General features: G+C 39.3%; 1 protein-coding gene across 1 annotated transcript in view; it reads right to left on the bottom strand.

Annotated features, from left to right (window-relative positions):
- Positions 1–408: 408 nt before the first annotated feature.
- Positions 409–16,139, bottom strand: part of pio (zona pellucida domain-containing protein piopio) — a 30,292-nt gene continuing 14,561 nt past the window's right edge. The window contains exons 4-9 of the mRNA XM_034336010.2: positions 14,267–14,481; positions 2,134–2,301; positions 1,802–2,007; positions 1,201–1,363; positions 888–1,073; positions 409–776 (exon numbers count right to left, since the gene is read on the bottom strand). Coding sequence (XP_034191901.1) covers positions 573–776; positions 888–1,073; positions 1,201–1,363; positions 1,802–2,007; positions 2,134–2,301; positions 14,267–14,481 — 1,142 coding nt within the window. The 3' untranslated portion in view covers positions 409–572. The remainder of the gene's footprint in view (positions 777–887; positions 1,074–1,200; positions 1,364–1,801; positions 2,008–2,133; positions 2,302–14,266; positions 14,482–16,139) is intronic.

Below are 16,139 nucleotides of genomic sequence, written 5' to 3'. Positions count from 1 at the left end.
TATCTCTAAACTTGGATAATAGGTCATGACACGTGTTAAAGTGAACAATTTCACGATAGGGCAGTGTTAGAAATTTGTATACGTAGAAATAGAAACACAGATGATTTACCAGATGATTGGCAAGATATGAGAAATATATCTCAACGATATACAAGATGTTTGAAAGAAAAGAGCAGAGTAGATAGTAGATGTTAAATAAAAAAAAATATTGGCACACTTATATTTAAAGATTCATGTATTATAAAAAATATGATTCTTCCTCGAAATCAAATGATTCCGCAAGTAATCAGAGTGTGTCAATATTTTTTGAAGCGAATCGTGTTCGATCACGTGTCAGGACCCAGGGGTTCTGAGCTATTTCCTCGAAAAGACGATACGTAGCATCGGCAGTTGAGCAAAAGGGTAGTAGTATCTCCTCGTTTGTATTTTACCTAAATTATCTATGCCTCTATGTAACGAGGCTGACGTAGAACCGATACGTTTTTTTTTTTTTATTTTTACTTTTCGTTATCACGTGGCGACAGTTTGTCGTTGAAATTTCTCGTTGCAGTGATAATATATAAGCGAACTTATTAACTGCTGTGACTGTAGGCGGTATTGGTGTAGGGTCCACTGTAGATGGACGAACCTGTCGTCGACACGGTTTTGTGCCGTCTTTTAGCAAGTAAAACCAAAATTGCCGCGACCACCGCTAACATGAGGATCAAACCCGCGATTGCGATGCCAATGGCGAAGCTTCTTTGAGATATACAGATGCTGTTTGGATCGTCAATAGTCTAGAAATGCAAATAGGAAGGGTGAGACTGTTTAAAGAAATTCTTTTGAGCGTCGGTAACTCTGTTTCGTAGTCCGTAGTTTAGTTTATGCTAGATAAAAATAAGACTCACCCTTTCTTTGAAGACATCGTCGGTGAACTCTGACTTTGCACCTATATCAGAAGCTTCGTTCACGTAAAGCCCGCTATAAACTTCGATTGTTGCTGGTGTTCCTCCATCTAGACCCTCTACACCTTTTGCCACATTGTTGTTCGTAGTGTCCCTACGTCGTCTGCTTACCGAATTACAAGCTGGTGGCTGCAACAACAGAATATTGATAACTTGTTTTGAAAGTCTTATTCATATGGAGTTGAAACAGTTATGTAACGTTGTTGTCCACTCGTACCGGGGTTTACTTTATTATTTATTGTCGAATAATAATTACCGTGTTGGTGCATCCTCCTCCGTGTTTTATACACAGTCTAACGTTGCACTGATAATACACACTCGCTGTATAAGGGAATTTGTGTGCCTGAAAGTTCACCTTTGCTTCCGTTTTGTCTTCGTTGTACGTGAATTGTCCCATAATCTCTCCGTCGACCGGACAACTAGAGCAATAATTTGGTGTAATATACAGATCAGTCTATCGCTTCAATTTTAAATGCACATTTAAAGAAAAGGTTAGAAGAATCGTAGATAGCTATCAAAATGTTAAGATTAAACCTGAAATTTGACTATTTCGTAGAGTACTTAATAACGAACGAGTCGAGAGGGAAAGTGTGCGTGCAACCTGTTGGTCGGATCAGCTGATTTGCTTATGAAAAGAAGTCAGTGAACCGACCCGTTTTGTACCCTCAATTCAGGCCCCCTGAATTATTCATCGTACGTTCTGATGCGAGAGCAGTTTATTTGTACAGTCGAGTTTACAGAATTGTCTTTTTCTTTTCTCCTTTTTCGGTGCACTTTTCTTTGCATTATTAAAAGTTATTTTCGTGGATGAAATGACGCGGTTTATCGTTTCGTTTATGGATTTAAAAAAAACTTACCCCTCGTCATTGATAAGCCTTTGCTCTCCCCATCCTAGACCATCTCGCACCAGACAATCCGAGATCTTCAAACCGAACATTTCTTGTCTGTCGATGCTGATGACCAAGGTCAAAGGGTCTCCGATCTTCACATTTTCCGCCACTTGATGCCTCGTTGGATCTCCGCTAAAGATCTTCATCGTGCATCCTGGCATGGGTGCTGTTGCCTATCAATACACGTTCAATCTTTACCTACTTGTTATTCGCCTCTGAGAATATTCTTCCAGCTTTTTTAAGCCCAACATCCGGCCTGATGATTCAGCCTTTCAATTTCAAATAAAATTCATCCTTACCTGCAACGGTAGAGACTGCAACATGGCCACGTGGGTCTGATCGTTCGTTACCACTTTGTCTCGAGTCTGGTATCGACATCGCACGTGAAAACCCCTTCCCTGATTGGTCACCAGCTTCAGGTGTGGTTGCACCACTATGGTATTGAAGTATTCGATACCACCGTCGTCCTGCAAACGAAATTTTTCTTTAAATACCTCTTTATTAAGATCTTCGATCTTAAATTACATCATCGAAACATTTCCTCTAATCGTTTAACGCTTGAATTTACTTTCAAACACCTTCTTGTTTCTTTTCTAAGTATGTAGCGTAAACCAAGTTACATTGTGGATTGTAGGAAAGTGGTTCTTATTTGCTTTTTTCTTTCTACACAGGATTACTCTAATCCTTTCGTTGACTGTTTAAACGAGAGAATGTGTTGATGTATTTCGATGCTGGTTGTTGCAATTCTTATTTACGAGCGTTTCGAGCTGGCTACGACGACGATCACGTTTCCCTGGACTTTCAGTCCTTCAAGCAATCCGTCTGTGGCCTTGCACCCTGCTAACAAAAACCGGACCGTTCGCTCCTCGCCTTTTCTGTTCAACAATTCCTTCGTCTCGTTCGTTCGTGCCGCCGAGAGTGCTATAGATATCTCTCTTCAAGACCGTAGAGACCATTTTTCGGTAAATTCATACGTAGAATTTTTATAATTTTGATCGAATTCGCAATGGTGGTACGCCATTTTGACGGTATAAAGTCATATTAACACTTCAGACCAATTAGATAGCTACGTTTGTCTTATCAGTCGCACTCCGCCAATCACAGGGCGCGTTACTTCAGCCCTGGGGTAAATGGGCCAGATGTATCTGATAAAGCCGCTTGCTTTGCGCGGAGGCCAGTCAGTCTACTCTTGGGCTACGAAGGAGCAGGGCTGTTTTTTTTTTTTTCTCGAGATTCGTTTTGCAAACTTTAGAATGAGAGACATTATGAAGACATTAGCGATTGATTAATTTACTATGATATTAATAAGTATCTATAAAACTTCGGAAATGTTGAAAAGAGTTTTTCAATATCCGCGTCAATTTGACGTTTATCCATACAGATAAGTAGCTGTTTCAAATGCAAATAGCTACCGTACTATCGCTTATCGTCTTCTTTATCAACCACTTGCAACGGTAAATATTCAAGAGAGCGTATCAGCGATAGGCAAACGAGAGTTTAATTAAAATTATCGTGAAATAAGGTGTAGTCAGAATTAATTACAGCAAGTATTCATTGAGGAATACGCAGGATTTAATTGAGAATTTACTACAAGAATCTGTCGTGATTCGTTTGAAACGCGGGACAGCTATCCTGGCAAAAAATATCGAAGCTACGCATGCATCAGGAGTTGAACCCCTAAATGGAACTCGTTAAAGGTAACAGAAAATGTAAGATGGAGGTAAAATGATGAAGGCACACCGTGTATATCGAGCAGGCAACGACCTTCGACGAAGCCTGCCGTCCGACCTCAACAAGGATACTCGCAATCTCCAGTGCATCGGCCCGAGAGAGCTTCGTCAGATCGCTGACTTTACGTTTCACACCTATGTACCTAGCAACGAAGCACCGCTTTTATCGTGACGACACACTGTTCTCTCTATACTCTATAGTGTAGAATTTATTCATTTGCTGGGCATCGTGTTGTCACATGATCCTGGCATCGATCTAACTCTAAGCAAAAAACAACAGCTTCCTATCGTTTTTTGGTATTGTATTCCTGCTGCACTCATGCAGACCACCCTGGCGAACGTGATGCATTTTTATGATTTCACCTTCTTCTAAGAAGATTTTTCTGCGGTTTGGTTCGATCATGATTCTTCTCTCGAAGAAATTCTTGGAACGCGGTTTCAGAGGAAGTTGTGTATCTCTTTGTAGTATCCTTTCACGGGACAGCCTGTGTGTGTGTCCCGTATGTTTTATACTTTTCACGTTAGAAAATACTTGTACATCTACGTTCCAGGAAATTTTAACATTCGATCAATGTGGTTTCACTGTTTTATTCCATTTCTACTGAACGATCTTTTCATTTTGAATGTTTCAAACGATGCTTGAACTTTTGATAAATTTATTTTCAAAGTTTCATCGATAAACGAAGCACGTACACCTGAATTGATGTAACTAGAAATTGCGAGAATCATGACCGAAGGTCGATGTCTACGCAATAAACGTGCCTACAACGCAACGGTGTGGTTACAACCACATAGGTATTCATTGCTTGGATGAGGTCATACAGGTCCTCGATTAATCCAATCCACAAGATTATGTAACCCAATTCTCTGTACCATCGATCTTCCCCTCTTTGTCTTCCAATCGTATTAACAATTTCGATATCGTCATTTATTTGGGTGACGTTTACTCGACTGGTAGAAGATAAAAAATTCTCTTGGAATGTTGCTTTCCCACGAAAGGATGAGCAATTAAAAACGAAGGAAAAGAAGTCTGTTGAATAGATTCGACTTTCAGCCTCGCCACAATTCGTTTCAGACACTTGGTATATACATATACATCCTGGAGTTTTCGAGGTCGCCGATATGTGAGAATTCCACCTACACAAACGAGTCCAGCCAACAGCTTCAGGATTCGCGCGTCTTTCACGAACACAGCGTCAAGATTTTATATATGTGAGAGAGTAGACGCATACGTGTGCAGAAGAAGGTAGTAACAGGAGGGCTGCAGAAGAAAAAGAAGACGAAGAAAACGAAGAAGCCGAGAGGATCTTTAAAGTGGACGTTAGGCACTAACTGGCGATGCCTTTGCGCAAACAGCTATGATGGACGTCCCGTATACGAGAATCGATGCTAATATCTAAGATTAGAGATTATTTTGCGCGAATCATGCGTCATCGTTTCATTTATTTCGAAATTTCCAAGCCTACAATGTATCCGATACAAACTTTGGTCAATGACAAATTGAAGAGCAATTATTGTGTTACTCGTGAGAAGTGTCTGTATCCAGTATAAGTAGAACACAGGAAACGAAGGTATCTTCGAAAAAGGAATACATCCATTTTTCTACCATAAAACGCGTTCGTTGCTGGCTTTACCCACGAGAACGCAAGCAAGCTGTTGAAATTCGCAGCTCTATCGAACGAAAACGGGAATTTATTATTGATGTACCGTTGGACCGATCCATACATCTTTCTACACCTATCATAAACTAAAGGCATTGTTCCCGATAACGGTTCAAAAACTCTTGGAAACTATCATTCTGTCCGTATACCGTTCTACCATGGTTGTTTATCGCGCAAAGGGTTCGCTATACCAGCTTTCAAGCGATGACTAGACAACAAGAATGACTAGAGTTGAATTCCATCGATGGATGAGAAGTTATCAAACCGCAATCAAGGCATTCGTGGTATTCCCTTCTTGCCAAGTCGCGTACATCTTATAAAGGAAATTGCCATCATTTCCTTTCCGATCTTTTGTCCACCCACCTCTGCCAATTCACTCGATCTAAAGAAGTGGTTAGAATTTTCGAAAGAACGTCGTTTCATCGATGGAAGGCGATCAAATTGTTCCAGTTGAATTGGAGAATCATCGACCACCCGGTGAGACTCTAAAACTATTTCTCTTTCAAACTATTCTTAGCAACTCGAAGTATTTGATACTTAGAAGATACTTCCTGAAGTGTTATTCTTTGAGGAATCCTGAAACATCCGACCATTAAATTTCGATAAAATCTGGAAATATCCGACCTTCGTTCGCCTCCACATTCTTCGTTCCAGGCTATTCGTATGGATAGTTTTGGAAATTGCTAAAAATCCTGAGCCGCGTAAGAAGAATTTTACTTGTTCAATTTAACGATAGTGCTACCATGATACGAAACATAGCAAACGGTTGTTATTACAATCATCTTGATTTCTTCAAAATGATCCTGGCACGAGAATTTGTTCGCGATCCTGAGGCTAGAATGTGTACATTTTTCAGATCATAGCTAGGGATTTTATGCAAATGAACCATCGGCTTACTCATCGCTTTATTATTGTTATTATTATTTTCACTCGATAAACTCTCAGGCTATTCTCGTAATATTTATTCTCTTCTTCACCTGTAATTAGGATAATTTTAATAATATTCCACGCAATGTTCGTTGAAGCGAGAAATCTCGTACAATTTACGATTGAGAAGGTAAAACTTTTATTTGAAACGCGTACACGATTTACCTAGAGACGTATGCAAATGTAGAACCAGTGAATCTTGTTGAGATTGGCCTTGCCTCTAGGATACTTTGTCTATTTATTACGATATATCTAACAGGCTAGAGCATTTCTTGGGTTCGACGCCCGGTCAGTTCAGGCTGCGACTGTGACTGCAACTGCAGCTGCAACTGCACCACCTCGTACGCCACGCCGTGCACTACGAACTGTAGTCCATGTAAACACGATCTTCCTTGTTCTCCAGCTGACTCAGTTTCCTTCGCTATGTTTCTTGAACGTTCAAACGTTTCCAATTTCATTCGTTCTTCCACCTGGTTGCTCTACCTAATTTAGCATCTTACAACCTTTCGTAGCTATGTTTGCCAAAGGTAACACTGTTCGAAAGTTTTAACCTTCAAGTTAATTTAACTATTAAATTAAGAGAGAAATTTTCATCAGTGCACAAAGGTTAGTTTACGTAGCTATAAATAATGCTGACGCGATCTACGTATTCATTAGAGTCGACTTTACAACTACTAATATCATAATGTGTTTAGTGCTTACGCATCGCTAAACGATGAAACTAGCTATTTATGCCATGTGAAAAAATTCTCTTTTGTCGATATTTTGTCGAGTTGACAATAGTCACTCGTAATCATTTTAATGAGATATTAATTTTATTATCGTATATTTACGATGCACACTTGTTGGAGAAGTTAGGTAACGTTTGCACACAAGACTATTTGTAATGTTGAGTTAGTAAACGTTTCTAAAGGCGTACGCACTTTTTATTTTACATAGTTTGCATAATCCATACGTTTTCTACGCGCTGCACATATGTATGTTTACTTTTTTTGAAATTGAACAAACCGTATTGATATGTATATCTTGTGCTGCAGTTTTCCAAAGTGTGCCAATGAAATTCAATGAGTGTTCGTGGAATGCGTGACAACGAGGAACAATATAACGTATGTGACATCATCGATTACATATAAGCACGTTAGGAACACTGTTTCTGTTTTTTGATATTGCAACTAAAAATGAAATATAATCTGAAATATCGTTCGACTAATTGATCAAAGAAAACATCGAAGGTGTATTCGAAAGTGAATATTCGCGATTTCACATTTTACCAATTGAATGAAATTAGTTTGGAGTCAACGATTCGATGAATTTCTAACTAATTTGTTGCTCAACGTGGCATATGGTTTCCTTTCTAATCGTCACACGGAATTTTACTTACAGTTGACGAGATAAAAAAACAACGTCGTGATTATTTTTTTCTTTTATAAATCGATGGAGGTTGAGTCATTTGGTGAATAAGTGGGCGCAAGGATGTATTCGCGTCTACAAAATGAATTCTAATCGACAAGTGAAAGTCGAAATCCAACTTGTAATAGGTTGAGACAGGCCAAAACAGGTATTTTCGAGTGGGTGGAATTTATTTGAAAAGGTAATCGCGATTCTGACCTCCCTGTTGGCCTTGGGTCTCTTCTCTCTTCAAAGAAATCGAGCTGTTTCATTGCCGACACAAGTCTTTTCCTTGTTCAAATAACTTTTACATATAAAAAAAAAAGATCAAATTATTGTTGCATGAATAAATACTCGTTAATACGATTTCACTTGTTTATTCGAAAAGACCGGAACCGGATCTTTCTAATCATAAATTAAATTTTGCGGAAGAAAAATAATTCGTACGCAAGTTTTCCTCTCACCGCCTTGCACCGGGTGTTTGTTGTCTGGTAGCGGTCGAACTTCTCGTTCGAAACGAAAGTATCGTCCTGTAGAATGCGGAAGTTGATTGTAAACGAAGGGCAAATAGAAAATTGAAGTAGAGGGTAAGAAAACGGGTTAACGACGAAAAGGAAGAAGAAGAAGAAGAAGAAGAAGAAGGAAATGGAGGATGAAGAAGAGAGTGGAAGGCCGAGTTAATGACGCGAGAACGTTGAGAAGTGATTTCAGCGTTGTCGTTGAACTTGAATTCTTCTTTTCTTTCTTCAATGCGTCATTTCCCTTCGTCTGATTTTCTCCTTATCATGTTTCGTATAATTCGTTTCAGGACGATTAGAATCCTTCTCTTTGATAAATCATTCGTTCAGACAGATCTCGTAAATGTTTAACTTCATCGCCTTTGATTTATCAAATTATTTCGATGCTTTTCTTAGTATTTTCTCAACTATGTAAAGTAAGATTCACGAGTCTTTGGTGCACAGAATCGAACATAAATCTTTGCCAGGAAAGGTCCTAGACAAGGGTCGCTAAGGTATAACTTAATCAAAGCATCCTGTATCTGTCCTTTTCCCACAGTTTATTTCTCCTTTCTGTAATCCTTCTAAAGGATTTATAAACGTAGAGTTACACACTCATTTCTTGAATATCTGCTTTTTCCGACCAAATGCGAACTCTGTTTATACTTTGTTTTACAGCAGGATGAGTTTGTAATGAATAATATTACAAGTGTGGTGTTGGTGGTAGGGGAATTATAAATCTCTTCATAGTCGTACTTATTCAGGTTGGAATAATTTTTCAAAGGTATATCCACCTTTCTTCGCCTGATCTGTTTAATTTTTCTCGAAGAAAAATTGATCAGGGTTTGTGAGTTTATCTGGACGATCCTGGCTCGACGAGCTCAGGGTGTTAGGGGTCGTCGATAGTTAGGCGCCAGCATTGTCCAGCGGATCAGAGTGGCGCAGAGCGGTGTCTGGAAGAAGAGAAAGGACAGAGAACACGGTGTTATTCGTGTCGAATAAAGATGGCAAAAGAGGAGACTACGACGAGACCGGTCTGTGGGTGAAGTTGTACAGTGGATCCTTGCCAGTATTGCGAGCGTCCTCGGTCTGAAAAACTGGCCAACAGATATCTATGGTTGCTGCGCCCTCAGTCAGAGGTCAACGAGACTGGAGGACCATGTAGCTTGATCCAATACAATCGCGACTCTTCTCTCAGTTTTTCCAGGGGTTCTCACCAGCGCATCTTCTCAAATCTTATTATTCCAAAAACGTTCCAGTACATAGATAGATATTTCAGAAAGACTCGTGTTACAATAGCGGTAGTGGATACGTTAACAAGCCAAGTATGTAGCAGTTTAACTTTGAAAAGGGTTGAAATTGCGAACAATAGGCCATTTGACGAAGCGTTCCAAGCAACACGCGCTCTGATCCACTGTGCAGACAAGAAATATGCACCTTTTTCTTCTTCTTCTTCTTCTTCTTCTTCTTCTTCTTCGAGCCTAGAAGGCTTGCGATGGCCGCGTATACAACAGAGGTTCTCATCTTCTTCCTTCGAAAGGTTTATTTAACAATGGACAAATTGGTAGTCATCGTGTTTGATCGTTGCCGAAGCTATAAAGATTTCCTCGGTTAGCTGAGTCTTTCTGACGATGAACACAGGAAGTCGTTTATTCTTGACGAGGTATTTTTATCCGGTCGATTATTCGACATAAAATGAATTGATGTTTAGAGGAGAGAGGTGTATCGAGGGAAAATATAACGGGTGACGTAACGGTGTTACCTGTCTATTAGACAGGTAATACAGCGTGGCAGAGAAGCTCTGGCGAGCATTCAAATTGTTGGTGTTGGTTTTTGTTGAAGCGACCGTGTGTTGCCATTACACCACCACCACTTACGATTAGTTGCCTTCGCCATGGTGTTGGCGGACTAGTGACCTTGGAGTGATTGGAATCCACCTTGAAGTGGATTCGCCAGGAAAGTTGATTTTCAATGACTACTGTCATCACAGTTAACAACTTCGATTTCGATTTCGATTTCGATTTCGATGTCACTGCTCCGCGTAGTCTTTAGATCTTGAAGAAGCATTTTTCTGTAGCAACGTTTAGAAATCTTTGCTAGAAATAAGTTATTCTATCGAAATGAAGTTATACAAAAGTGGTTAGCTTGAAGAGGTTCATCCTGAACAGGACAGAAATCATCCTGAGTCATGATATAATACAGTTGGTATATACGTTTGAATGGCGAACGAAGAAGTGGCGAAGAGTTTGAGAGGAAAGGAAAGAGGTGAAAGTCGACCATTAATCATTGCGTAGCAAAGGTACCCAGCAAGTATGGATAATCGCATGATGACCACCTTGGACATCCTCGACTTGTTTCTTTCTCACGGTGATACCACACACGAGGAGATTGTAAAGTATCAGCTGGACCATGATCAACTCGAAAATTGACTGAAAAATATAATCTAGATAGCCCACCTCTAACCTTGGATTGAAATTATTTATTCTCATCAGTCATCGGCCATCGGCCATCGGCCATCGGTTGAAAATCGCGTGTGGTTTTACAAAGGCCGTGGGCTAAACCTATTTTACGATGTAATTGGACCAGAAAGAATCCTAACGTATCCTTCTTTTTATAACCATCGGTTACACCTCTCTACTAAGAAGATATTATCTGTTTCAAGCGTAGCATCCAACGGGTGGTAAGGATAACATTTGCTTTTACACGGAAATCTACGGCGTAACGTTTTCTCAACTGAATAATGTATCAATTTCCAATCGTTCACGGTCTTCAGAATATTCCAAATGTTTTCCTTTTCAGGAAAATGAAAAATTACTCTGTTGATGGAACGTCTGGGAAACATTGTTACCGGGCGAGATAGTTTTCTGATTTAGCAAAAAATGAAATTGTTCTCTTCTTTTGTTGCTTTTTTATAAAGAAGAAAAAACAGATGGAAGTTGGAAATATTTTAAGAACGAGACAAATTGATTATTCGCACCTATATTTTATGCGATCTTTTGTTCCTTTTCTTAACATCTTTTGCTGTCATAAGTTTCGCATTCTTTCTTGGGGAACGCTAAATCATTTCTCGAAAGTATTCACAGTAGACCTATTCTAAATTTATGCTGTATCCATTTAATCGAATGAAAAGTTATGCGAATTTCCATCGATTTTCTTGGAATTTTATACCAGCAAAATGAATTTATTCCGAGTTGTCGCGAGTTCGCGTTACCCTCGATTCAGCCTTTGTTTCCTCTCACTTTTGTTTTTAAACCTGCGGTTTTTATCATCCACTTTGAGAGCGTGAAGCATGTAATTGTACATTGCAGCGCTCGGTGAAATTTCATTCCCCACAATTTCCTTACATCGTGACATGGCGTAAAATTAGTTGGGTATCAACTGTTCCATCGATCGATCCCTCTTTATCCTTACCATCTAATAAGAAATTTCAATGTTTCTTCATGGGTAACAAAGTTCACGTTACAACTTTCATTAGCGGTATTATTATCTCTCGGTTTAACAGCTGTCATGTGTATCTTTGAAGGAAAAAAAAAATAATTCATGACGTCGCGAATTGGTTGCATAACATCTTCGAAAGTTTCCAACTGCCACTGGTTTTGGATGTGCAGGGAAAGTTATCGAAAGATTTCGAAAGACAACTGACCGACTTAAATTGTTTCTCTCGACGATTTTGAGATACACTCTTCATCGACGAATATGAACGAAACGTTTCATTCGACTGGATGATACCGTGTACGAATGTTTACATTTTATCAGAAGTTATTCGAGACTTTTCACCATATGGGGTCTTGTTAAAATGCACGAAGATACCAGGCAGGTATCTAAATATGTAGTAGAAATGCAAAGGTAAATACGCGGAATTGCATGGCAAAGAATCGTCTTGAAGACTTTTACTTTTACGATCAAAGCGTGGGCTCGCCTCGCTGCCCACAAGCTATCTTCCCACTCGCGTGATCGCGATACAATTTACATTCGACGTATTGCCGAAAAAAGAGCATATCCCTTACTTGCCTACGCAGAAAAAAAAAACATCATTTGCCATCCTTGAGTTCAGATCGAATTATGCATGAAAAAACTTTCGAATTGGTCTTTTGCGAAAGTTTAAAAATCTCATTTACATTCATCGCAAGATGATCTTTGATATTTTAGTAACCTGTAAAGTTTCAAACTTTCAAGAATAACTTACGTTCATTTAGAAAACTGCATAATTTCTTTAAATTTAAATTTTTAATTTTATCAAGTTGATGAGATTGTGAAACGTTGATTTCATTGTTGATTTTCTTGCGAAAGGATTTTGTTTTCCATCCTATACGCTAAAAATAGAGTAGAGCAAGGCAAACGAGTTATAATACTACTAGTTGATTTGCGAAATGCAAATGTTGAATCAGCTCTTAGGAGATCCTGGTCACTTTGTTTGAACGTTTCGAGTTAAAAGTGACGAGCTTTTTCTTCTTCGCAAGAAAAGGATGAGCGTATGTACATACTGGTACACAGGTATACGTGTACCTTCGTTGCGTAACGGATTTCTGGACCAGCATTCGAAGAAATCGGTTGTTGGAAAGGATTACGTAAGCAACGAAAACGTTGGCCCAGCTTGACCATGTTAGGTCTCCGTTTTGCCCAATGCCATTTTTGTGTTGCGTCCCGTTATCTTATTGCAACTTATTGCAAATGAAACTTAGCTACAATGGATATCTTAAACTAGATTAGATATCTTACGATCCATGGTAGCTCGCTGGAAGATCAGGCATCGTCCAGGATGTTGAGACTGCCCACAGTTCCTTTAACGCCCACAAGGATCAGAAAGAATCGGTGAAGCCGATCAGGTCAAAGACTTGCCAAGTTTAACCTTGTCTTACCAAGACAGGACGAATTCTTCCCTTCGGCATTTCAAGCCCTTAAATTATGCAGACTCTTGTACACCGATTTAAGTATCGTTATTAGCTGGGAGAATCGATTCTTGTCTTCCTCTTCGATCGAATGTTCCTCGATTGTCTCGTTCCATGCGTTTACCGAATAAAACACCATTCCATCATTGCGATGCATGAATATGATAAAAATTACAATGCATCATAACGTTCTTTAGCCTCGCGTTATGATGTCTCATCCTTCGATATACGAAGAATTAACCTCGTTTCCCATACATTCTTCGACGTCGAAGCTTATTATGAGACATCAAGATAGAAGGTTCCCTGAAGGTTCTTATTTCTTTGCCTTTTGCTAGTAACTTAACTTGACTTAACGTTACTAATCCAAATTAACAAGCATAGGTTTATCGATCGTCGGTTAAAAAATAGTATGAAATTGCGAGCAAACGGATGCATTAACCGTTCAGGTGGAAATCGTGATCCGGCAGTTGATTATCGGCAAATAGAAGGAACCAGCGCAGCGGTCCGTTAAGGACACGAGCACCACACGCGTTTGCATGCAGCTATGTATATCGCTGACATAAGGCGTAGCAACGTTAGGTTGTTGCTGTTGCTGTTGCTGTTGCTGGCATACTACATATCTCTTGTAACGTTTGTAAGAAGAAGGCCGTAAGTCCGGTCACATAACGGTCCAGTTATGGTATGGCGAGGAAGCGATCTCTCGCCTCGACACACGATTCCCTCGTTACACGAACCTGCCCTCCTCCACCATCCTTCGTATTTCCCTTTTGCTTCTTCTTCTTCTTCTTCTTCTTCTTCTTCTTCTTCTTCTTCTTCTTCTTCATCTATCCGCGTGTACTCACGCGTGCATTCACGCCTCCACGGGTTTTTTCAGCTGGTGCACGGTGTACACGTCGAATCGCATGAGCGATCGTGATCGGTGATCGAACTTCATTCTCGAATACCAAGCGTATACTTTACGTCCTTAAGCTAAAGTTGCCATTTAATTTCAAATTCACCTCAAGAATCGTTTAATCCAAATTGAACAGAACAGACGATAAACGTCCTATTATTAACCATCATCAAACTCTATATTAAACAGCAATTCATCGTTGTTAGTCTCGATCGAGGGTCCATTCTAAATCTCGCAACGGTTAATTATCGCCATTAAAGGGCGTTTAAATATTGAGCAATCAAGTGCGAAACTAATAGCCATAGACAAAGCAAGTTGAAACGATCTTTAAGCTACACCTACCACCACCAAAAACGCTTTATCCAGCTAGTAATTTCATCTGATCGATGAAAAGATGAATAATTTCACGATTTCACGAAATAGAAGGATGTTTTTTATTCGACTTACCAGCTCGGTAGGCATGGTGTTACACGACCTGAGGGGCAGGTTGTAAGTTATAGGGGCTGGTTGACTTCTGTATTCTTGTAGACAAGAACTGTTCTTCGATAAACCCCGTGGATAGACCAGACCATGAAACTCCGTGTTACGCTCGGTCGAAATATGGACGACTATCGACTCGCTCGCACACTCGATCTGCACCGTACTCGCTATCGCAACGGTTGCTGGAAATTTCACAAAAAATGAAAAAAGACGTCATTTTATTTTTTTTTTTTTTTAATTTTTTAATTTTATCTTTTAGACCTTGGAAAATATTCGCTTGTTGTATTTGAATGGCATAACGATGATTTTGTGGTCGATCAATTACAAATAGTTGGCACTCTTATTCTCTCTAGGTGTAACCACTTACCGTTCGATTAGGATCGATTCCAATCGATTCTTTCATTCTGCGAGCGTTGTAGCTTAACTTTTAAATGTTTTGTAATTCGGTCCACGTTTCGCTCGGTCAACGAGCCGCTAACTTCGAGTTTAATAACCTCCCTTCGGTTAGTTGGAATCTTTCAACTCGTATTTGGGTTAAGAATAACAGCTGTTGCGTTTTTTGTACGATTATTATGTGACAGATAAATTGGTCAGTGTTTGCTTTGTTACATTTAATCAAATGACTTTCTTAGAAGCAACTGAACGTAACGGATAGTTAACCGTTTCTTTTTTTCTATTGCGAAAAATCTTATTTATATTAGCTGATCTGTAATTAATTAGTTGCACAAGTTGTTTGATGCGCCGCATCGTATACAGTTATTTCTACTGCGTCGGCCAACGCGTTAACTCCCTCGACTTGAATACCTCTCAAGTCAGGTTTCAGCAAATATTTAATCTACTTCATAATGGAGTTCATTGAACTCGCGTAAAGTTAAAACCAAGGAGAAAATAAAAATATGTCAATGTAAGAGAAGAATTCATGAAAATCTCAATGTTTTCGAAGCAAATCATCGACTATTAGAATAAATAGAATTTCATTAGATGGTCGATCCTTAATAGGAAAATCGATTGCCTTATTAGGAATTCACCGACTCCGTTTCTACTGTAACGTGATCCTTTTCTTGCTTACAAATTGCCTATGCCAGATGGACATGAAGCCGTTTCTTGCTTGATGCAAGAGATGCAAGAGATATTGGGAATTGAACGACGTCAAAGGGTCTTCATTGGCCCATGCTACGAAAGACGAGAGGAAAAAGACGCGACTACATCAAGTTCACAACTATCTCATCATTGTCTTCTTATTTTTTTCACGATGATGACTGTCATTTCGCGTTTACTTGTTAGGTTGTCGTTAATTGTTTAAAAAGGCCAGCTTGTTAGGCAGGTATATCTATAAATTAATTGCACGCAACCGTGTAGCTAGAATGAGAGAATACATTTTTAACCATCAATTATCTTAACAATTAACGTCATGGGATTTCGTAATTAAGACACGGTGCTTCGAGGAGACATTGTTAAACGACAATGTAAAGATTTCTTTGCTTCTTTAATAAAAATTTCAAAGTTACATGATAAAAAATACAATTTGTATTAATTTCTGAAAGAACTGGGAATTTCTAATTTTAATTAGAACTTCCTAATTAACGGAACAAGGGGTGTGGTAACGAAGGGAAAAACGATTGAAACAATCGCAGAGACGTTTAAAGTTGACAACCCTTTCCCAGGCGCAATCTATGCTGTTGTTTCTTACTGAATGTTTCCCGCCAGTCAACAGAGCCAATTAGCTGCACGCGAAAATCCAACCAGCCTCTTACAATTTTACCTCGATCGATTCGCATAACTGATCGAAGGAAGTAGGTATCAAAGAAGAACTGAAAGAAAAAACCGCGTAACGCCAAGA

This window comes from Osmia lignaria, chromosome 7, assembly GCF_051020975.1.
Source record: "Osmia lignaria lignaria isolate PbOS001 chromosome 7, iyOsmLign1, whole genome shotgun sequence".
In the NCBI taxonomy this organism is placed as follows: Eukaryota; Metazoa; Arthropoda; class Insecta; order Hymenoptera; family Megachilidae; genus Osmia; species Osmia lignaria.
The sequence above is the reverse complement of the archived record's forward strand: the minus strand, read 5'-3'. Positions and strand labels throughout refer to the sequence as shown.